The following is a 23,549-nucleotide window of genomic DNA, read 5'->3' as shown; positions in this document are numbered from 1 at the left end:
TTATTAAAACTAAATTGAAACTGTATAGAAATGATAATGGACCTGTATTCATACACTTTCTTCATTGTGTCCAGCTCGTTAATAATCACCCAAATGAAAGCTAGATAGTCAGGGAGCATCGAAAAATCCCAAAACGATGGATAGAGGACAATTTTTTGAAAATTGTGATGGCAAGGAAATACAACACATTTTCAGTGAGGCCCTCCGGACTTTGTTGAAGATTGTGACTCCCGGGGAGAAATGTGTTTGACACCCCTGCATTAGTCACATATCAGTCAGTTAGCACGAGTGAATTGGACATTGACAGACACACCCAATGTCTGATAGATCTTACCACAAGTGGGTCACACACACACCTAAAACTTGATAGATCTTACTTCATAGGACTGATGTAAGGTTTTAAAAGCATTAGTGAATGCTCTCCAAGGCGGAAGTCAAATTAGTCTATGTCAATCAATAATGAATGAATGAGGCATTGCTGTTCTGGCAAATAATATTTGTGTCTCCTTTATGCCTCCGCTTTGTCTTAGAACAACCGGATAGAAATATTAACTGTTGAGGACCTGGCACGTCTGCAGCAACTGGAAACACTAAATCTGCAAAACAACCGTCTGACCACGCAAGGTAAGAACTAGACAGAGAGAGAGCAAAGTAAAAACTAGACAGAGTGAGAGCAAGCTAAACACCAGACATGGAGAGAGAGAGGGCAAGGTAAAAACTAGACAGAGACGGGAGACAGAGAGCAAGGTAAAAACTAGACAGAGAGCAAGGTAATAACTAGACAGAGACGGGAGACAGAGAGCAAGGTAAAAACTAGACAGAGAACAAGGTAATAACTAGACAGAGACGGGAGACAGAGAACAAGGTAATAACTAGACAGAGAGCAAGGTAAAAACTAGACAGAGACGGGAGACAGAGAGCAAGGTAAAAACTAGACAGAGAACAAGGTAATAACTAGACAGAGAGCAAGGTAAAAACTAGACAGAGAACAAAGTAATAACTAGACAGAGAGCAAGGTAATAACTAGACAGAGACGGGAGACAGAGAGCAAGGTAAAAACTAGACAGAGACGGGAGACAGAGAACAAGGTAATAACTAGACAGAGAGCAAGGTAATAACTAGACAGAGACAAGAGACAGAGAGCAATGTAAAACTAGACAGAGATCAAGGTAATAACTAGTCAGACGGGAGAGAGAGAGCAAGGTAAAACTAGACAGAGATCAAGGTAATAACTAGTCAGAGACGGGAGACAGAGAGCAAGGTAAAACTAGACAGCGATCAAGGTAATAACTAGTCAGACGGGAGATAGAGAGCAAGGTAAATACTAGACAGAGCCGAGAGAGAGAGAGCAAGGTAAATACTAGACAGAGGTAAATACTAGACAGAGAGAGAGCAAGGTAAAAACTAGACAGAGACGGGAGACAGAGAGCAAGGTAATAACTAGACAGAGACGGGAGACAGAGAGCAAGGTAATAACTAGACAGAGACGGGAGACAGAGCAAGGAGACAGAGAACAAGGTAATAACTAGACAGAGAGCAAGGTAATAACTAGACAGAGAGCAAGGTAATAACTAGACAGAGAGCAAGGAAAAACTAGACAGAGAGCAAGGTAATAACTAGACAGAGAGCAAGGTAAAAACTAGACAGAGACGGGAGACAGAGAGCAAGGTAATAACTAGACAGAGAGCAAGGTAATAACTAGACAGAGATCAAGGTAATAACAAGGTAATAACTAGACAGAGAGCAACAGACAGAGACGGGAGACAGAGAGCAAGGTAATAACTAGACAGAGACAAGGGGAGACAGAGAGAACAAGGCAAATAACTAGACAGAGACGGGAGACAGAGAGCAAGGTAAAACTAGACAGAGACGGAGACAGAGAGCAAGGTAAAAACTAGACAGAGAGCAAGGTAATAACTAGACAGAGAGCAAGGTAAAAACTAGACAGAGAACAAAGTAATAACTAGACAGAGAGCAAGGTAATAACTAGACAGAGACGGGAGACAGAGAGCAAGGTAAAAACTAGACAGAGACGGGAGACAGAGAACAAGGTAATAACTAGACAGAGAGCAAGGTAAAAACTAGACAGAGACGGGAGACAGAGAACAAGGTAATAACTAGACAGAGAGCAAGGTAATAACTAGACAGAGACGGGAGACAGAGAGCAAGGTAATAACTAGACAGAGAGCAAGGTAATAACTAGACAGAGACGGGAGACAGAGAGCAAGGTAATAACTAGACAGAGACGGGAGACAGAGAGCAAGGTAAAAACTAGACAGAGACAGAGAGCAAGGTAATAACTAGACAGAGACGGGAGACAGAGAGCAAGGTAATAACTAGACAGAGACGGGAGACAGAGAGCAAGGTAATAACTAGACAGAGAGCAAGGTAATAACTAGACAGAGACAGAGAGCAAGGTAAAACTAGACAGAGATCAAGGTAATAACTAGTCAGACGGGAGAGAGAGAGCAAGGTAAATACTAGACATAGACGGGAGAGAGAGAGCAAGGTAAAAACTAGACAGAGATGGAAGACAGAGAACAAGGTAATAACTAGACAGAGACGGGAGACAGAGAACAAGGTAATACCTAGACAGAGAGCAAGGTAATAACTAGACAGAGAGCAAGGAAAAACTAGACAGAGAGCAAGGTAATAACTAGACAGAGAGCAAGGTAATAACTAGACAGAGAGCAAGGTAATAACTAGACAGAGAGCAAGGTAATAACTAGACAGAGAGCAAGGTAAAAACTAGACAGACTAACTAAAAACAGAGAGACGGGAGACAGAGAGCAAGGTAAAAACTAGACAGAGAGAGAGAGACAGAGAAGCAAGGTAATAACTAGACAGAGACGGGAGACAGAGAACAAGGTAATAACTAGACAGAGAGCAAGGAGACAGAGAGCAAGGTAATAACTAGACAGAGAGCAAGGTAATAACTAGACAGCAAGAGACAGAGAGCAAGGTAAAACAAGGTAATAACTAGTCAAGACTAGTCAGAGAGAGAGAGCAAGGTAAATAACTAGACAGAGACGGGAGAGAGAGAGCAAGGTAATAACTAGACAGAGACGGGAGACAAAGAGCAAGGTAATAACTAGACAGAGAGCAAGGTAATAACTAGACAGTGAGCAAGGTAATAACTAGACAGACGGGAGACAGAGAGCAAGGTAATAACTAGACAAGAGCAAGGAGACAGAGAGCAAGGTAATAACTAGACAGAGACAGAGACAGAGAGCAAGGTAATAACTAGACAGAGACGGGAGACAGAGAGCAAGGTAATAACTAGACAGAGAGACAGAGAGCAAGGTAATAACTAGACAGAGAGCAAGGTAATAACTAGACAGAGAGACAAGGTAATAACTAAGAGAGCAAGGTAAAACTAGTAATAAAAACTAGACAGAGACGGGAGACAGGAGCAAGGTAATAACTAGACAGAGCAAGGTAACTAGACTAGACAGAGCAAGGTAATAACTAGACAGAGAGCAAGGTAAAAACTAGACAGAGACAAGGGAGACAGAGAGCAAGGTAACTAACTAGACAGAACTAGTAATAACTAGACAGAGAGCAAGGTAATAACTAGACAGAGAGCAAGGTAATAACTAGACAGAGACGGGAGACAGAGAGCAAGGTAATAACTAGACAGAGAGCAAGGTAATAACTAGACAGAGACAGAGGAGACAGAGAGCAAGGTAATAACTAGACAGAGAGCAAGGTAATAACTAGACAGAGACGGGAGACAGAGAGCAAGGTAATAACTAGACAGAGAGCAAGGTAATAACTAGACAGAGACGGGAGACAGAGAGCAAGGTAAAAACTAAGAGACTAGACAGAGAGCAAGGTAATAACTAGACACCAAGGAGACAGAGAGCAAGGTAATAACTAGACAGAGACAAGGAGACAGAGAGCAAGGTAATAACTAGACAGAGACAAGGTAATAACTAGACAGAGAGAGCAAGGTAATAACTAGACGGGAGAGAGCAAGGTAATAACTAGACAGAGACGGGAGACAGAGAGCAAGGTAATAACTAGACAGAGAGCAAGGTAATAACTAGACAGAGACGGGAGACAGAGAGCAAGGTAATAACTAGACAGAGAGCAAGGTAATAACTAGACAGAGACGGAGACAGAGCAAGGTAATAACTAGACAGAGAGCAAGGTAATAACTAGACAGAGACGGAGACAGAGAGCAAGGTAATAACTAGACAGAGAGCAAGGTAATAACTAGACAGAGAGCAAGGTAATAACTAGACAGAGAGCAAGGTAATAACTAGACAGAGACGGGAGACAGAGAGCAAGGTAATAACTAGACAGAGAGCAAGGTAATAACTAGACAGAGACGGGAGACAGAGAGCAAGGGGAGACAGAGAGCAAGGTAATAACTAGACAGAGAGCAAGGTAATAACTAGACAGATACGGGAGACAGAGAGCAAGGTAATAACTAGACAGAGAGCAAGGTAATAACTAGACAGAGACGGGAGACAGAGAGCAAGGTAAAAACTAGACAGAGAGCAAGGTAATAACTAGTCAGACGGGAGAGAGAGAGCAAGGTAAATACTAGACAGAGACGGGAGAGAGAGAGCAAGGTAAAAACTAGACAGAGACAAGGAGACAGAGAGAGACAAGCAAGGTAATAACTAGACAGAGATGGAAGACAGAGAGCAAGGTAATAACTAGACAGAGACGGGAGACAGAGAACAAGGTAATAACTAGACAGAGAGCAAGGTAATAACTAGACAGAGAGCAAGGTAATAACTAGACAGAGAGCAAGGTAATAACTAGACAGAGAGCAAGGTAATAACTAGACAGAGACGGGAGACAGAGAGCAAGGAAAAACTAGACAGTGATAAAGGTAATAACTAGTCAGACAGGAGAGAGAGAGCAAGGTAAATACTAGACAGAGACGGGAGACAGAGAGCAAGGTAAAAACTAGACAGAGACGGGAGACAGAGAGCAAGGTAATAACTAGACAGAGAGCAAGGTAATAACTAGACAGAGAGCAAGGTAATAACTAGACAGAGACGGGAGACAGAGAGCAAGGTAATAACTAGACAAAGAGCAATGTAATAACTAGACAGAGACGGGAGACAAAGAGCAAGGTAATAACTAGACAGAGACGGGAGACAGAGAGCAAGGTAAATAAAGGTAATAACTACACAGAGACGGGAGACAGAAAGCAAGGTAATAACTAGACAGAGAGCAAGGTAATAACTAGACAGAGACAGAGACAGAGAGCAAGGTAATAACTAGACAGAGAGCAAGGAGACAGAGAGCAAGGTAATAACTAGACAGAGAGCAAGGAAAAACTAGACAGAGAGCAAGGTAATAACTAGACAGAGAGCAAGGTAATAACTAGACAGAGAGCAAGGTAATAACTAGACAGAGACGGGAGACAGAGAGCAAGGTAATAACTAGACAGAGAGCAAGGTAATAACTAGAGAGCAAGGTAATAACTAGACAGAGAGCAAGGTAATAACTAGACAGAGACGGGAGACAGAGAGCAAGGTAATAACTAGACAGAGAGCAAGGTAATAACTAGACAGAGACGGGAGACAGAGAGCAAGGTAATAACTAGACAGAGAGCAAGGTAATAACTAGACAGAGACGGGAGACAGAGAGCAAGGTAATAACTAGACAGAGACGGGAGACAGAGAGCAAGGTAATAACTAGACAGAGACGGGAGACAGAGAACAAGGTAATACCTAGACAGAGAGCAAGGTAATAACTAGACAGAGAGCAAGGAAAAACTAGACAGAGAGCAAGGTAATAACTAGACAGAGAGCAAGGTAATAACTAGACAGAGACGGGAGACAGAGAGCAAGGTAATAACTAGACAGAGAGCAAGGTAATAACTAGACAGAGCGGGAGACAGAGAGCAAGGTAATAACTAGACAGAGAGCAAGGTAATAACTAGACAGAGCCGGAGAGTAATAACTAGACAGAGAGCAAGGTAATAACTAGACAGAGACGGGAGACAGAGAGCAAGGTAATAACTAGACAGAGAGCAAGGTAACTAGACAGATAACTAGGACAGAGACGGGAGACAGAAGCAAGGTAATAACTAGACAGAGAGCAAGGTAATAACTAGACAGACGGGAGACAGAGAGCAAGGTAATAACTAGACAGAGAGCAAGGTAATAACTAGACAGAGACGGGAGACAGAGAGCAAGGTAAAACTAGACAGAGATCAAGGTAATAACTAGTCAGACGGGAGAGAGAGAGCAAGGTAAAACTAGACAGAGACGGGAGACAGAGAGCAAGGTAAAACTAGACAGAGACGGGAGACAGAGAGCAAGGTAATAACTAGACAGAGAGCAAGGTAATAACTAGACAGAGATCAAGGTAAAAACTAGACAGAGACGGGAGAGAGAGAGCAAGGTAAAAACTAGACAGAGACGGGAGACAGAGAACAAGGTAATAACTAGACAGAGAGCAAGGTAATAACTAGACAGAGAGCAAGGTAATAACTAGACAGAGAGCAAGGTAATAACTAGACAGAGAGCAAGGTAATAACTAGACAGAGACGGGAGACAGAGAGCAAGGAAAAACTAGACAGTGATAAAGGTAATAACTAGTCAGACAGGAGAGAGAGAGCAAGGTAAATACTAGACAGAGACGGGAGACAGAGAGCAAGGTAAAACTAGACAGAGACGGGAGACAGAGAGCAAGGTATTAACTAGACAGAGAGCAAGGTAATAACTAGACAGAGAGCAAGGTAATAACTAGACAGAGACGGGAGACAGAGAGCAAGGTAATAACTAGACAAAGAGCAATGTAATAACTAGACAGAGACGGGAGACAAAGAGCAAGGTAATAACTAGACAGAGACGGGAGACAGAGAGCAAGGTAATAACTAGACAGAGAGCAAGGTAATAACTAGACAGAGACGGGAGACAGAAAGCAAGGTAATAACTAGACAGAGAGCAAGGTAATAACTAGACAGAGACGGGAGACAGAGAGCAAGGTAATAACTAGACAGAGAGCAAGGTAATAACTAGACAGAGAGCAAGGTAATAACTAGACAGAGACGGGAGACAGAAAGCAAGGTAATAACTAGACAGAGAGCAAGGTAATAACTAGACAGACAGAGAGCTAGAAGTAAAAACTAGACAGAGACGGGAGACAGAGAGCAAGGTAATAACTAGACAGAGAGCAAGGTAATAACTAGACAGAGAGCAAGGTAATAACTAGACAGAGAGCAAGGTAATAACTAGACAGAGACGGGAGACAGAGAGCAAGGTAATAACTAGACAGAGAGCAAGGTAATAACTAGACAGAGAGCAAGGTAATAACTAGACAGAGACGGGAGACAGAGAGCAAGGTAATAACTAGACAGAGAGCAAGGTAATAACTAGACAGAGACGGGAGACAGAGAAGCAAGGTAATAACTAGACAGAGACGGGAGACAGAGAGCAAGGTAATAACTAGACAGAGAGCAAGGTAATAACTAGACAGAGACGGAGACAGAAAGCAAGGTAATAACTAGACAGAGAGCAAGGTAATAACTAGACAGAGACGGGAGACAGAGAGCAAGGTAATAACTAGACAGAGAGCAAGGTAATAACTAGACAGAGAGCAAGGTAATAACTAGACAGAGACGGAGACAGAGAGCAAGGTAATAACTAGACAGAGAGCAAGGTAATAACTAGACAGACAAGGAGACAGAGAGCAAGGTAATAACTAGACAGAGAGCAAGGTAATAACTAGACAGAGACGGGAGACAGAAAGCAAGGTAACTAACTAGACAGAGAGCAAGGTAATAACTAGACAGAGACGGGAGACAGAGAGCAAGGTAATAACTAGACAGAGAGCAAGGAGACAGAGAGCAAGGTAATAACTAGACAGAGACAAGGGAGACAGAAAGCAAGGTAATAACTAGACAGAGAGCAAGGTAATAACTAGACAGAGACGGGAGACAGAGAGCAAGGTAATAACTAGACAGAGAGCAAGGTAATAACTAGACAGAGACGGGAGACAGAAAGCAAGGTAATAACTAGACAGAAGCAAGGTAATAACTAGACAGAGACGGGAGACAGAGAACAAGGTAATAACTAGACAGAGAGCAAGGTAATAACTAGACAGAGACGGGAAGACAGACAGAGCAAGGTAATAACTAGACAGAGAGCAAGGTAATAACTAGACAGACAGAGAGCAAGGTAATAACTAGACAGAGAGCAAGGTAATAACTAGACAGAGACGGGAGACAGAGAGCAAGGTAATAATAGACAGAGAGCAAGGTAATAACTAGACAGAGACGGGAGACAGAGAGCAAGGTAATAACTAGACAGAGAGCAAGGTAATAACTAGACAGACAAGGGAGACAGAGAGCAAGGTAATAACTAGACAGAGAGCAAGGTAATAACTAGACAGAGACAGAGAGCAAGGTAAAAACTAGACAGAGATCAAGGTAATAACTAGTCAGACGGGAGACAGAGAGCAAGGTAATAACTAGACAGAGAGCAAGGTAATAACTAGACAGAGAGCAAGGTAATAACTAGACAGAGACGGGAGACAGAAAGCAAGGTAATAACTAGACAGAGAGCAAGGTAATAACTAGACAGAGACGGGAGACAGAGAGCAAGGTAATAACTAGACAGAGAGCAAGGTAATAACTAGACAGAGACGGAAGACAGAAAGCAAGGTAATAACTAGACAGAGAGCAAGGTAATAACTAGACAGAGACAGAGAGCAAGGTAATAACTAGACAGAGAGCAAGGTAATAACTAGACAGAGACGGAGACAGAAGAGCAAGGTAATAACTAGACAGAGAGCAAGGTAATAACTAGACAGAGACAGAGAGCAAGGTAATAACTAGACAGAGAGCAAGGTAATAACTAGACAGAGACGGGAGACAGAGAGCAAGGTAATAACTAGACAGAGAGCAAGGTAATAACTAGACAGAGACGGGAGACAGAAAGCAAGGTAATAACTAGACAGAGAGCAAGGTAATAACTAGACAGATACGGGAGACAGAGAGCAAGGTAATAACTAGACAGAGAGCAAGGTAATAACTAGACAGAGACGGGAGACAGAGAGCAAGGTAAAACTAGACAGAGATCAAGGTAATAACTAGTCAGACGGGAGAGAGAGAGCAAGGTAAATACTAGACATAGACGGGAGAGAGAGAGAGCAAGGTAAAAACTAGACAGAGATGGGAGACAGAGAACAAGGTAATAACTAGACAGAGAGCAAGGAGACAGAGAGCAAGGTAAAAACTAGACATAGACGGGAGAGAGAGAGCAAGGTAAAAACTAGACAGAGACGGGAGACAGAGAACAAGGTAATAACTAGACAGAGACGGGAGACAGAGAACAAGGTAATAACTAGACAGAGAGCAAGGTAATAACTAGACAGAGAGCAAGGTAATAACTAGACAGAGAGCAAGGTAATAACTAGACAGAGACGGGAGACAGAGAGCAAGGAAAAACTAGACAGAGATAAAGGTAATAACTAGTCAGACAGGAGAGAGAGAGCAAGGTAAATACTAGACAGAGACGGGAGACAGAGAGCAAGGTAAAAACTAGACAGAGACGGGAGACAGAGAGCAAGGTAATAACTAGACAGAGAGCAAGGTAATAACTAGACAGAGAGCAAGGTAATAACTAGACAGAGACGGGAGACAGAGAGCAAGGTAATAACTAGACAGAGAGGGAGACAGAGAGCAAGGTAATAACTAGACAGAGACGGGAGACAGAGAGCAAGGTAATAACTAGACAGAGACGGGAGACAGAGAGCAAGGTAATAACTAGACAGAGAGCAAGGTAATAACTAGACAGAGACGGGAGACAGAAGAGCAAGGTAATAACTAGACAGAGAGCAAGGTAATAACTAGACAGAGACGGGAGACAGAGAGCAAGGTAATAACTAGACAGAGAGCAAGGTAATAACTAGACAGAGAGCAAGGTAATAACTAGACAGAGAGCAAGGTAATAACTAGACAGAGAGCAAGGTAATAACTAGACAGAGAGGTAAAACTAGACAGAGATCAGACAGAGAGCAAGGTAATAACTAGACAGAGAGCAAGGTAACTAGACAGACGGGAGACAGAGAGAGCAAGGTAATAACTAGACAGAGAGCAAGGTAATAACTAGACAGAGACGGGAGACAGAGAGCAAGGTAATAACTAGACAGAGAGCAAGGTAATAACTAGACAGAGACGGGAGACAGAGAGCAAGGTAATAACTAGACAGAGAGCAAGGTAATAACTAGACAGAGACGGGAGACAGAGAGCAAGGTAATAACTAGACAGAGAGCAACAAGGTAATAACTAGACAGAGACGGAGACAGAGAGCAAGGTAATAACTAGACAGAGAGCAAGGTAATAACTAGACAGAGCCGGGAGACAGAGAGCAAGGTAATAACTAGACAGAGAGCAAGGTAATAACTAGACAGAGAGCAAGGTAATAACTAGACAGAGACGGGAGACAGAAAGCAAGGTAATAACTAGACAGAGAGCAAGGTAATAACTAGACAGAGACGGGAGACAGAGAGCAAGGTAATAACTAGACAGAGAGCAAGGTAATAACTAGACAGAGAGACAGAGAGCAAGGTAAAAACTAGACAGAGATCAAGGTAATAACTAGTCAGACGGGAGAGAGAGAGCAAGGTAATAACTAGACAGAGACGGGAGAGAGAGAGCAAGGTAAAAACTAGACAGAGACGGGAGACAGAGAGCAAGGTAAATACTAGACAGAGAGCAAGGTAATAACTAGACAGAGATCAAGGTAAAAACTAGACATAGACGGGAGAGAGAGAGCAAGGTAAAAACTAGACAGAGACGGGAGACAGAGAACAAGGTAATAACTAGACAGAGACGGGAGACAGAGAACAAGGTAATAACTAGACAGAGAGCAAGGTAATAACTAGACAGAGAGCAAGGTAATAACTAGACAGAGAGCAAGGTAATAACTAGACAGAGACGGGAGACAGAGAGCAAGGTAATAACTAGACAGAGAGCAAGGTAATAACTAGACAGAGACGGGAGACAGAAAGCAAGGTAATAACTAGACAGAGAGCAAGGTAATAACTAGACAGAGACGGGAGACAGAGAGCAAGGTAATAACTAGACAGAGAGCAAGGTAATAACTAGACAGAGACGGGAGACAGAGAGCAAGGTAAAAACTAGACAGAGAGCAAGGTAATAACTAGACAGAGAGCAAGGTAATAACTAGACAGAGAGCAAGGTAATAACTAGACAGAGAGCAAGGTAATAACTAGACAGAGACGGGAGACAGAGAGCAAGGTAATAACTAGACAGAGAGCAAGGTAATAACTAGACAGAGCCGGGAGAGAGAGAGCAAGGTAATAACTAGACAGAGAGCAAGGTAATAACTAGACAGAGACGGGAGACAGAAAGCAAGGTAATAACTAGACAGAGACGGGAGACAGAGAGCAAGGTAAAACTAGACAGAGATCAAGGTAATAACTAGTCAGACGGGAGAGAGAGAGCAAGGTAAATACTAGACATAGACGGGAGAGAGAGAGCAAGGTAAAAACTAGACAGAGACGGGAGACAGAGAACAAGGTAATAACTAGACAGAGACGGGAGACAGAGAACAAGGTAATAACTAGACAGAGAGCAAGGTAATAACTAGACAGAGAGCAAGGTAATAACTAGACAGAGACGGGAGACAGAGAGCAAGGAAAAACTAGACAGTGATAAAGGTAATAACTAGTCAGACAGGAGAGAGAGAGCAAGGTAAATACTAGACAGAGACGGGAGACAGAGAGCAAGGTAAAAACTAGACAGAGACGGGAGACAGAGAGCAAGGTATTAACTAGACAGAGAGCAAGGTAATAACTAGACAGAGAGCAAGGTAATAACTAGACAGAGACGGGAGACAGAGAGCAAGGTAATAACTAGACAAAGAGCAATGTAATAACTAGACAGAGACGGGAGACAGAGAGCAAGGTAATAACTAGACAGAGAGCAAGGTAATAACTAGACAGAGACGGGAGACAGAGAGCAAGGTAATAACTAGACAGAGAGCAAGGTAATAACTAGACAGAGAGCAAGGTAATAACTAGACAGAGACGGGAGACAGAAAGCAAGGTAATAACTAGACAGAGAGCAAGGTAATAACTAGACAGAGACGGGAGACAGAAAGCAAGGTAATAAATAGACAGAGACAGGAGACAGAGAGCAAGGTAAAACTAGACAGAGATCAAGGTAATAACTAGACAGAGAGCAAGGTAATAACTAGACAGAGACGGGAGACTAGTCAGATGGGAGAGAGAGAGCATGGTAAATACTAGACAGAGACAGGAGAGAGAGAGCAAGGTAAAAACTAGACAGAGACGGGAGACAGAGAGCAAGGTAAATACTAGACAGAGAGCAAGGTAATAACTAGACAGAGAGCAAGGTAATAACTAGACAGAGACGGGAGACAGAGAGCAAGGAAAAACTAGACAGATAAAGGTAATAACTAGTCAGACAGGAGAGAGAGAGCAAGGTAAAAACTAGACAGAGACGGGAGACAGAGAGCAAGGTAATAACTAGACAGAGAGCAAGGTAATAACTAGACAGAGACGGGAGACAGAGAGCAAGGTAATAACTAGACAGAGAGCAAGGTAATAACTAGACAGAGACGGGAGACAGAGAGCAAGGTAATAACTAGACAGAGAGCAAGGTAATAACTAGACAGAGACGGGAGACAGAGAGCAAGGTAATAACTAGACAGAGAGCAAGGTAATAACTAGACAGAGAGCAAGGTAATAACTAGACAGAGAGAGAGACAGAAAGGCAAGGTAATAACTAGACAGAGAGCAAGGTAATAACTAGACAGAGAGCAAGGTAAAAACTAGACAGAGACGGGAGACAGAGAGCAAGGTAATAACTAGACAGAGAGCAATGTAATAACTAGACAGAGAGCAAGGTAATAACTAGACAGAGAGCAAGGTAATAACTAGACAGAGACGGGAGACAGAGAGCAAGGTAATAACTAGACAGAGAGCAAGTAATAACTAGACAGAGAGCAAGGTAATAACTAGACAGAGAGCAAGGTAATAACTAGACAGAGAGCAAGGTAATAACTAGACAGAGACGGGAGACAGAGAGCAAGGTAATAACTAGACAGAGAGCAAGGTAATAACTAGACAGAGACGGGAGACAGAGAGCAAGGTAATAACTAGACAGAGAGCAAGGTAATAACTAGACAGACGGGAGACAGAGAGCAAGGTAATAACTAGACAGAGAGCAAGGTAATAACTAGACAGAGACGGGAGACAGAAAGCAAGGTAATAACTAGACAGAGAGCAAGGTAATAACTAGACAGGTCAAGGAGACAGAGAGCAAGGTAATAACTAGACAGAGAGAGACAAGGCAAATAACTAGACAGAGAGCAAGGTAATAACTAGACAGAGACGGGAGACAGAAAGCAAGGTAATAACTAGACAGAGAGCAAGGTAATAACTAGACAGAGACGGGAGACAGAGAGCAAGGAAAAACTAGACAGTGATAAAGGTAATAACTAGTCAGACAGGAGAGAGAGAGAGCAAGGTAAATACTAGACAGAGACGGGAGACAGAGAGCAAGGTAAAAACTAGACAGAGACGGGAGACAGAGAGCAAGGTAATAACTAGACAGAGAGCAAGGTAATAACTAGACAGAGACAAGGAGAGAGAGCAAGGTAATAACTAGACAGAGAGCAAGGTAATAACTAGACAGAGACGGAGACAAAGAGCAAGGTAATAACTAGACAGAGAGCAAGGTAATAACTAGACAGAGACGGGAGACAGAGAGCAAGGTAATAACTAGACAGAGACGGGAGACAGAGAGCAAGGTAATAACTAGACAGAGAGCAAGGTAATAACTAGACAGAGAGCAAGGTAAAAACTAGACAGAGACGGGAGACAGAGAGCAAGGTAATAACTAGACAGAGAGCAAGGTAATAACTAGACAGAGAGCAAGGTAATAACTAGACAGAGAGCAAGGTAATAACTAGACAGAGACGGGAGACAGAGAGCAAGGTAATAACTAGACAGAGAGCAAGGTAATAACTAGACAGAGAGCAAGGTAATAACTAGACAGAGAGCAAGGTAATAACTAGACAGAGACGGGAGACAGAGAGCAAGGTAATAACTAGACAGAGAGCAAGGTAATAACTAGACAGAGACGGGAGACAGAGAGCAAGGTAATAACTAGACAGAGAGCAAGGTAATAACTAGACAGAGACGGGAGACAAAGAGCAAGGTAATAACTAGACAGAGAGCAAGGTAATAACTAGACAGAGACGGGAGACAGAGAGCAAGGTAATAACTAGACAGAGAGCAAGGTAATAACTAGACAGAGAGCAAGGTAATAACTAGACAGAGACGGGAGACAGAAAGCAAGGTAATAACTAGACAGAGAGCAAGGTAATAACTAGACAGAGAGCAAGGTAAAAACTAGACAGAGACGGGAGACAGAGAGCAAGGTAATAACTAGACAGAGAGCAATGTAATAACTAGACAGAGAGCAAGGTAATAACTAGACAGAGAGCAAGGTAATAACTAGACAGAGACGGGAGACAGAGAGCAAGGTAATAACTAGACAGAGAGCAAGGTAATAACTAGACAGAGAGCAAGGTAATAACTAGACAGAGAGCAAGGTAATAACTAGACAGAGACGGGAGACAGAGAGCAAGGTAATAACTAGACAGAGAGCAAGGTAATAACTAGACAGAGACGGGAGACAGAGAGCAAGGTAATAACTAGACAGAGAGCAAGGTAATAACTAGACAGATACGGGAGACAGAGAGCAAGGTAATAACTAGACAGAGAGCAAGGTAATAACTAGACAGAGACGGAAGACAGAAAGCAAGGTAATAACTAGACAGAGAGCAAGGTAATAACTAGACAGAGCCGGGAGACAGAGAGCAAGGTAATAACTAGACAGAGAGCAAGGTAATAACTAGACAGAGAGCAAGGTAATAACTAGACAGAGACGGGAGACAGAAAGCAAGGTAATAACTAGACAGAGAGCAAGGTAATATCTAGACAGATACGGGAGACAGAGAGCAAGGTAATAACTAGACAGAGAGCAAGGTAATAACTAGACAGAGACGGGAGACAGAGAGCAAGGTAAAAACTAGACAGAGATCAAGGTAATAACTAGTCAGACGGGAGAGAGAGAGCAAGGTAAATACTAGACAGAGACGGGAGAGAGAGAGCAAGGTAAAAACTAGACAGAGACGGGAGACAGAGAGCAAGGTAAATACTAGACAGAGAGCAAGGTAATAACTAGACAGAGATCAAGGTAAAAACTAGACATAGACGGGAGAGAGAGAGCAAGGTAAAAACTAGACAGAGATGGGAGACAGAGAACAAGGTAATAACTAGACAGAGACGGGAGACAGAGAACAAGGTAATAACTAGACAGAGAGCAAGGTAATAACTAGACAGAGAGCAAGGTAATAACTAGACAGAGAGCAAGGTAATAACTAGACAGAGACGGGAGACAGAGAGCAAGGTAATAACTAGACAGAGAGCAAGGTAATAACTAGACAGAGACGGGAGACAGAGAGCAAGGTAATAACTAGACAGAGAGCAAGGTAATAACTAGACAGAGACGGGAGACAGAGAGCAAGGTAATAACTAGACAGAGAGCAAGGTAATAACTAGACAGAGACGGGAGACAGAGAGCAAGGTAAAAACTAGACAGAGAGCAACGTAATAACTAGACAGAGAGCAAGGTAATAACTACACGGAGAGCAAGGTAATAACTAGACAGAGAGCAAGGTAATAACTAGACAGAGAGCAAGGTAATAACTACACGGAGAGCAAGGTAATAACTAGACAGAGAGCAAGGTAATAACTAGACAGACAGAGACAAGGAGACAGAGAGCAAGGTAATAACTAGACAGACGGGAGACAGAGAGCAAGGTAATAACTAGACAGAGAGCAAGGTAATAACTAGACAGAGAGCAAGGTAATAACTAGACAGAGACGGGAGACAGAGAGCAAGGTAATAACTAGACAGAGAGCAAGGTAATAACTAGACAGAGACGGGAGACAGAGAGCAAGGAAAAACTAGACAGTGATAAAGGTAATAACTAGTCAGACAGGAGAGAGAGAGAGCAAGGTAAATACTAGACAGAGACGGGAGACAGAGAGCAAGGTAAAAACTAGACAGAGACGGGAGACAGAGAGCAAGGTAATAACTAGACAGAGAGCAAGGTAATAACTAGACAGAGACGGGAGACAGAGAGCAAGGTAATAACTAGACAAAGAGCAATGTAATAACTAGACAGAGACGGGAGACAAAGAGCAAGGTAATAACTAGACAGAGAGCAAGGTAATAACTAGACAGAGACGGGAGACAGAGAGCAAGGTAATAACTAGACAGAGAGCAAGGTAATAACTAGACAGAGAGCAAGGTAATAACTAGACAGAGACGGGAGACAGAGAGCAAGGTAATAACTAGACAGAGACGGGAGAGAGAGAGCAAGGTAAAAACTAGACAGAGAGCAAGGTAAAAACTAGACAGACAGAGCCGGGAGAGAGAGAGCAAGGTAAAAATTAGACAGAGACGGGAGAGAGAGAGCAAGGTAAAAACTAGACAGAGACGGGAGAGAGAGAGCAAGATAAAAACTAGACAGAGAGCAAGGTAATAACTAGACAGAGCCGGGAGAGAGAGAGCAAGGTAAAAATTAGACAGAGACGGGAGAGAGAGAGCAAGGTAAAACTAGACAGACGGGAGAGAGAGAGCAAGGTAAAACTAGACAGAGACGGGAGAGAGAGAGCAAGATAAAAACTAGAGAGAGACGGGAGAGAGAGAGCAAGGTAATAACTAGACAGAGACGGGAGACAGAGAGCAAGGTAATAACTAGACAGAGAACAAGGTAATAACTAGACAGAGACGGGAGACAGAGAGCAAGGTAATAACTACACGGATATCAAGGTAATAACTAGACAGAGACGGGAGACAGAGAGCAAGGTAATAACTAGACAGAGAGCAAGGTAATAACTAGAGAGAGACGGGAGTGAGAGAGCAAGGTAATAACTAGACAGAGACGGGAGAGAGAGAGCAAGGTAATAACTACACGGAGACGGGAGAGAGAGAGCAAGGTAAAAACTAGAGAGAGACGGGAGAGAGAGAGCAAGGTAATAACTAGACAGAGACGGGAGAGAGATAGCAAGGTAAAAACTAGAGAGAGCCGGGAGAGAGAGAGCAAGGTAATAACTAGACAGAGACTGGAGACAGAGAGCAAGGTAATAACTACACGGAGAGCAAGGTAATAACTAGACAGAGACGGGAGAGAGAGAGCAAGGTAATAACTAGACGGAGAGCAAGGTAATAACTAGACAGAGACGGGAGACAGAGGGCAAGGTAATAACTACACGGAGAGCAAGACAGAGAGCAAGGTAATAACTAGACAGAGACGGGAGACAGAGAGCAAGGTAATAACTAGACAGAGAGCAAGGTAATAACTAGACAGAGACGGGAGACAGAGAGCAAGTTAATAACTAGACAGAGACGGGAGACAGAGAGCAAGGTAATAACTACACGGAGAGCAAGGTAATAACTAGAGAGAGACGGGAGTGAGAGAGCAAGGTAATAACTAGACAGAGACGGGAGAGAGAGAGCAAGGTAATAACTACACGGAGACGGGAGAGAGAGAGCAAGGTAAAAACTAGAGAGAGACAGAGAGCAAGGTAATAACTAGACAGAGAGCAAGGTAATAAAAACTAGAGAGAGCCGGGAGAGAGAGAGCAAGGTAATAACTAAACAGAGACTGGAGACAGAGAGCAAGGTAATAACTAGACAGAGAGCAAGGTAATAACTAGACAGAGACGGGAGAGAGAGAGCAAGGTAATAACTAGACAGAGACGGGAGACAGAGAGCAAGGTAAAACTAGACAGAGATCAAGGTAACAACTAGTCAGACGGGAGAGAGAGAGCAAGGTAAAAACTAGACAGAGACGGGAGACAGAGAGCAAGGTAAATACTAGACAGAGACGGGAGAGAGAGAGCAAGGTAAAAACTAGACAGAGACGGGAGACAGAGAACAAGGTAATAACTAGACAGAGACGGGAGACAGAGAACAAGGTAATAACTAGACAGAGAGCAAGGTAATAACTAGACAGAGAGCAAGGTAATAACTAGACAGAGAGCAACGCAAGGTAATAACTAGACAGAGACTAGGAGACAGAGAGAAAAGGTAATAACTACACGGAGAGCAAGGTAATAACTAGACAGAGACGGGAGACAGAGAGCAAGGTAATAACTAGACAGAGACGGGAGACAGAGAGCAAGGTAATAACTACACGGAGAGCAAGGTAATAAGTAGACAGAGACGGGAGACAGAGAACAAGGTAATAACTAGACAGAGACGGGAGACAGAGAACAAGGTAATAACTAGACAGAGAGCAAGGTAATAACTAGACAGAGAGCAATGTAATAACTAGACAGAGACGGGAGACAGAGAGCAAGGTAATAACTAGACAGAGACGGGAGACAGAGAGCAAGGTAATAACTAGACAGAGACGGGAGACAGAGAGCAAGGTAATAACTACACGGAGAGCAAGGTAATAACTAGACAGAGACGGGAGACAGAGAGCAAGGTAATAACTACATGGAGAGCAAGGTAATAACTACACGGAGAGCAAGGTAATAACTAGACAGAGACGGGAGACAGAGAGCAAGGTAATAACTACACGGAGAGCAAGGTAATAACTAGACAGAGACGGGAGACAGAGAGCAAGTTAATAACTAGACAGAGACGGGAGACAGAGAGCAAGGTAATAACTAGACGGAGAGCAAGGTAATAACTAGACAGAGACGGAGACAGAGAGCAAGGTAATAACTAGACAGACGGGAGAGAGAGAGCAAGGTAATAACTAGAGACAGAGACGGGAGAGAGAGAGCAAGGTAATAACTAGACGGAGAGCAAGGTAATAACTAGACAGAGACGGGAGACAGAGAGCAAGGTAATAACTAGACAGAGAGCAAGGTAATAACTAGACAGAGACTGGAGACAGAGAGCAAGTTAATAACTAGACAGAGACGGGAGACAGAGAGCAAGGTAATAACTACAGAGAGCAAGGTAATAACTAGAGAGAGACGGGACAGAGAGCAAGGTAATAACTAGACAGAGACGGGAGAGAGAGAGCAAGGTAATAACTAGACAGAGAGCAAGGTAATAAGACAGACAGAGAGCAAGGTAATAACTAGACAGAGACGGAGAGAGAGAGCAAGGTAAAACTAGACAGAGACAAGGGAGCCAGAGAGCAAGGTAATAACTAGACAGACGGGAGACAGAGAGCAAGGTAATAACTAGACAGAGACGGGAGACAGAGAGCAAGGTAATAACTAGTCAGACGGGAGAGAGAGAGCAAGGTAAAAACTAGACAGAGACGGAGAGAGAGAGCAAGGTAATATCTAGTCAGACGGGAGACAGAGAGCAAGGAGTAACAGACGGGAGAGAGAGAGCAACGTAAAAACTAGACAGAGACGGGAGCCAGAGAGCAAGGTAATAACTAGTCAGACGGGAGACAGAGAGCAAGGTAATAACTAGACAGAGACGGGAGACAGAGAGCAAGGTAATAACTAGTCAGACGGGAGAGAGAGAGCAACGTAAAAACTGGACAGAGACGGAGACAGAGAGCAAGGTAATATCTAGTCAGACGGGAGACAGAGAGCAAGGTAATAACTAGTCAGACGGGAGAGAGAGAGCAACGTAAAAACTGGACAGAGATGGGAGAGAGAGAGCAAGGTAATAACTAGACAGAGACGGGAGACAGAGAGCAAGGTAATAACTAGAGAGAGACGGGAGAGAGAGAGCAAGCTAAAAAACTAGACAGAGAGCAAGGTAAAAACTAGACAGAGACGGGAGAGAGAGAGCAAGGTAAAACTAGACAGAGACGGGAGAGAGAGAGCAAGGTAAAAACTAGACAGAGACGGGAGAGAGAGAGCAAGATAAAAACTAGACAGAGAGCAAGGTAATAACTAGACAGAGCCGGGAGAGAGAGAGCAAGGTAAAAACTAGACAGAGATGGGAGAGAGAGAGCAAGGTAATAACTAGACAGAGACGGGAGAGAGAGAGAGCAAGGTAATAACTAGACAGAGAGCAAGGTAATAACTAGACAGAGACGGGAGAGAGAGAGCAAGGTAATAACTAGACAGAGACGGAGAGAGAGAGCAAGGTAATAACTAGACAGAGATCAAGGTAAAACTAGACATAGACGGGAGAGAGAGAGCAAGGTAAAACTAGACAGAGACGGGAGAGAGAGAGCAAGATAAAACTAGACAGAGACGTAATAAAAGAGAGAGAGAGAGCAAGGTAAAAACTAGAGAGAGACGGGAGAGAGAGAGCAAGGTAATAACTACACGGAGACGGAGAGAGAAAACAAGATAAAAAGTAGAGAGAGATGGGAGAGAGAGAGCAAGGTAAAACTAGACAGAGATGGAAGAGAGAGAGCAAGGTAAAAACTAGAGAGAGCAAGGAGAGAGAGAGCAAGGTAAAAACTACACGGAGACGGGAGAGAGAGAGCAAGGTAATAACTAGACACGGAGAGCAAGGTAATAACTAGACAGAGAGCAAGGTAATAACTAGACAAAGAGCAAGGTAATAACTAGACAGAGACGGAGACAGAGAGCAAGGTAATAACTACACGGAGAGCAAGGTAATAACTAGACAGAGCCGGGAGAGAGAGAGCAAGGTAAAAACTAGACAGAGACGGGGAGAGAGAGCAAGGTAATAACTAGACAGAGAGCAAGGTAATAACTAGACAGACGGGAGAGAGAGAGCAAGGTAAAAACTAGACAGAGATGGGAGAGAGAGAGCAAGGTAATAACTAGACAGAGACAGGAGACAGAGAGCAAGGTAATAACTAGAGAGAGACGGGGAGAGAGAGAGCAAGCTAAAAACTAGACAGAGAGCAAGGTAAAAACTAGACAGAGCCGGGAGAGAGAGAGCAAGGTAAAAATTAGACAGAGACGGGAGAGAGAGAGCAAGGTAAAAACTAGACAGAGACGGGAGAGAGAGAGCAAGATAAAAACTAGACAGAGAGCAAGGTAATAACTAGACAGACGGGAGAGAGAGAGCAAGGTAAAAACTAGACAGAGACGGGAGACAGAGAGCAAGGTAAAAACTAGACAGAGAGACAGGGAGAGAGAGAGCAAGGTAAAAACTAGACAGAGACGGGAGAGAGAGAGCAAGATAAAAACTAGAGAGAGACGGGAGAGAGAGAGCAAGGTAATAACTAGACAGAGACGGGAGACAGAGAGCAAGGTAATAACTAGACAGAGAACAAGGTAATAACTAGACAGAGACGGGAGACAGAGAGCAAGGTAATAACTACACGGATATCAAGGTAATAACTAGACAGAGACGGGAGACAGAGAGCAAGGTAATAACTAGACAGAGAGCAAGGTAATAACTAGAGAGAGACGGGAGTGAGAGAGCAAGGTAATAACTAGACAGAGACGGGAGAGAGAGAGCAAGGTAATAACTACACGGAGACGGGAGAGAGAGAGCAAGGTAAAAACTAGAGAGAGACGGGAGAGAGAGAGCAAGGTAATAACTAGACAGAGACGGGAGAGAGATAGCAAGGTAAAAACTAGAGAGAGCCGGGAGAGAGAGAGCAAGGTAATAACTAGACAGAGACTGGAGACAGAGAGCAAATAATAACAGAGAGCAAGGTAATAACTAGACAGAGACGGGAGACAGAGAGCAAGGTAATAACTAGACGGAGAGCAAGGTAATAACTAGACAGAGACGGGAGACAGAGGGCAAGGTAATAACTACACGGAGAGCAAGGTAATAACTACACGGAGAGCAAGGTAATAACTAGACAGAGACGGGAGACAGAGAGCAAGGTAATAACTACACGGAGAGCAAGGTAATAACTAGACAGAGACGGGAGACAGAGAGCAAGTTAATAACTAGACAGAGACGGGAGACAGAGAGCAAGGTAATAACTAGACAGAGAGCAAGGTAATAACTAGAGAGAGAGGAGAGAGAGCAAGGTAATAACTAGACAGAGACGGAGAGAGAGAGCAAGGTAATAACTACACGGAGACGGAGAGACAGAGAGCAAGGTAAAAACTAGAGAGAGACGGGAGAGAGAGAGCAAGGTAATAACTAGACAGAGACGGGAGAGAGATAGCAAGGTAAAAACTAGAGAGAGCCGGGATAGAGAGAGCAAGGTAATAACTAAACAGAGACTGGAGACAGAGAGCAAGGTAATAACTAGACGGAGAGCAAGGTAATAACTAGACAGAGACGGGAGAGAGAGAGCAAGGTAATAACTAGACAGAGACGGGAGACAGAGAGCAAGGTAAAACTAGACAGAGATCAAGGTAATAACTAGTCAGACGGGAGAGAGAGAGCAAGGTAAAAACTAGACAGAGACGGGAGACAGAGAGCAAGGTAAATACTAGACAGAGACGGGAGAGAGAGAGCAAGGTAAAAACTAGACAGAGACGGGAGACAGAGAACACGGTAATAACTAGACAGAGACGGGAGACAGAGAACAAGGTAATAACTAGACAGAGAGCAAGGTAATAACTAGACAGAGAGCAAGGTAATAACTAGACAGAGAGCAACGTAATAACTAGACAGAGACGGGAGACAGAGAGCAAGGTAATAACTACACGGAGAGCAAGGTAATAACTAGACAGAGACGGGAGACAGAGAGCAAGGTAATAACTAGACAGAGACGGGAGACAGAGAGCAAGGTAATAACTACACGGAGAGCAAGGTAATAAGTAGACAGAGACGGGAGACAGAGAACAAGGTAATAACTAGACAGAGACGGGAGACAGAGAACAAGGTAATAACTAGACAGAGAGCAAGGTAATAACTAGACAGAGAGCAATGTAATAACTAGACAGAGACGGGAGACAGAGAGCAAGTAATAACTAGACAGAGACGGGAGACAGAGAGCAAGGTAATAACTAGACAGAGACGGGAGACAGAGAGCAAGGTAATAACTACACGGAGAGCAAGGTAATAACTAGACAGAGACGGGAGACAGAGAGCAAGGTAATAACTACATGGAGAGCAAGGTAATAACTACACGGAGAGCAAGGTAATAACTAGACAGAGACGGGAGACAGAGAGCAAGGTAATAACTAGACAGAGAGCAAGGTAATAACTAGACAGAGACGGGAGACAGAGAGCAAGGTAATAACTAGACAGAGAGCAAGGGAGACAGAGAGCAAGGTAATAACTAGACAGAGAGCAAGGTAATAACTAGACAGAGACGGGAGACAGAGAGCAAGGTAATAACTAGACAGACGGGAGACAGAGAGCAAGGTAATAACTAGAGAGAGACGGGAGAGAGAGAGCAAGGTAATAACTACACGGAGAGCAAGGTAATAACTAGACAGAGACGGGAGACAGAGAGCAAGGTAATAACTACACGGAGAGCAAGGTAATAACTAGACAGAGACTGGAGACAGAGAGCAAGTTAATAACTAGACAGAGACGGGAGACAGAGAGCAAGGTAATAACTACACGGAGAGCAAGGTAATAACTAGAGAGAGACGGGAGTGAGAGAGCAAGGTAATAACTAGACAGAGACGGGAGAGAGAGAGCAAGGTAATAACTACACGGAGACGGGAGAGAGAGA

The 23,549-nt window shown here is 43.5% G+C and overlaps 1 protein-coding gene and 1 long non-coding RNA gene across 2 annotated transcripts in view; both read left to right on the top strand.

Moving 5' to 3' along the window:
* LOC115107439 (podocan-like) overlaps nt 1-23,549 on the top strand; it is a 52,988-nt gene that overhangs the window by 6,261 nt on the left and 23,178 nt on the right. Inside the window, exon 4 of the mRNA XM_065009190.1 lies at nt 531-624. Within this exon, the coding sequence (XP_064865262.1) occupies nt 531-624 (94 nt within the window). The remainder of the gene's footprint in view (nt 1-530; nt 625-23,549) is intronic.
* On the top strand, nt 10,567-11,642 carry LOC135564349 (uncharacterized). Its single transcript, XR_010460949.1, has 2 exons — nt 10,567-11,518; nt 11,555-11,642. It is a non-coding gene; the product is annotated as an uncharacterized LOC135564349 (long non-coding RNA).

This window comes from Oncorhynchus nerka, linkage group LG24 (genome assembly GCF_034236695.1).
Source record: "Oncorhynchus nerka isolate Pitt River linkage group LG24, Oner_Uvic_2.0, whole genome shotgun sequence".
Classification (NCBI taxonomy): Eukaryota; Metazoa; Chordata; class Actinopteri; order Salmoniformes; family Salmonidae; genus Oncorhynchus; species Oncorhynchus nerka.
Note: the sequence above shows the minus strand (reverse complement) of the source record. Positions and strands in the feature narration are given on the sequence as shown.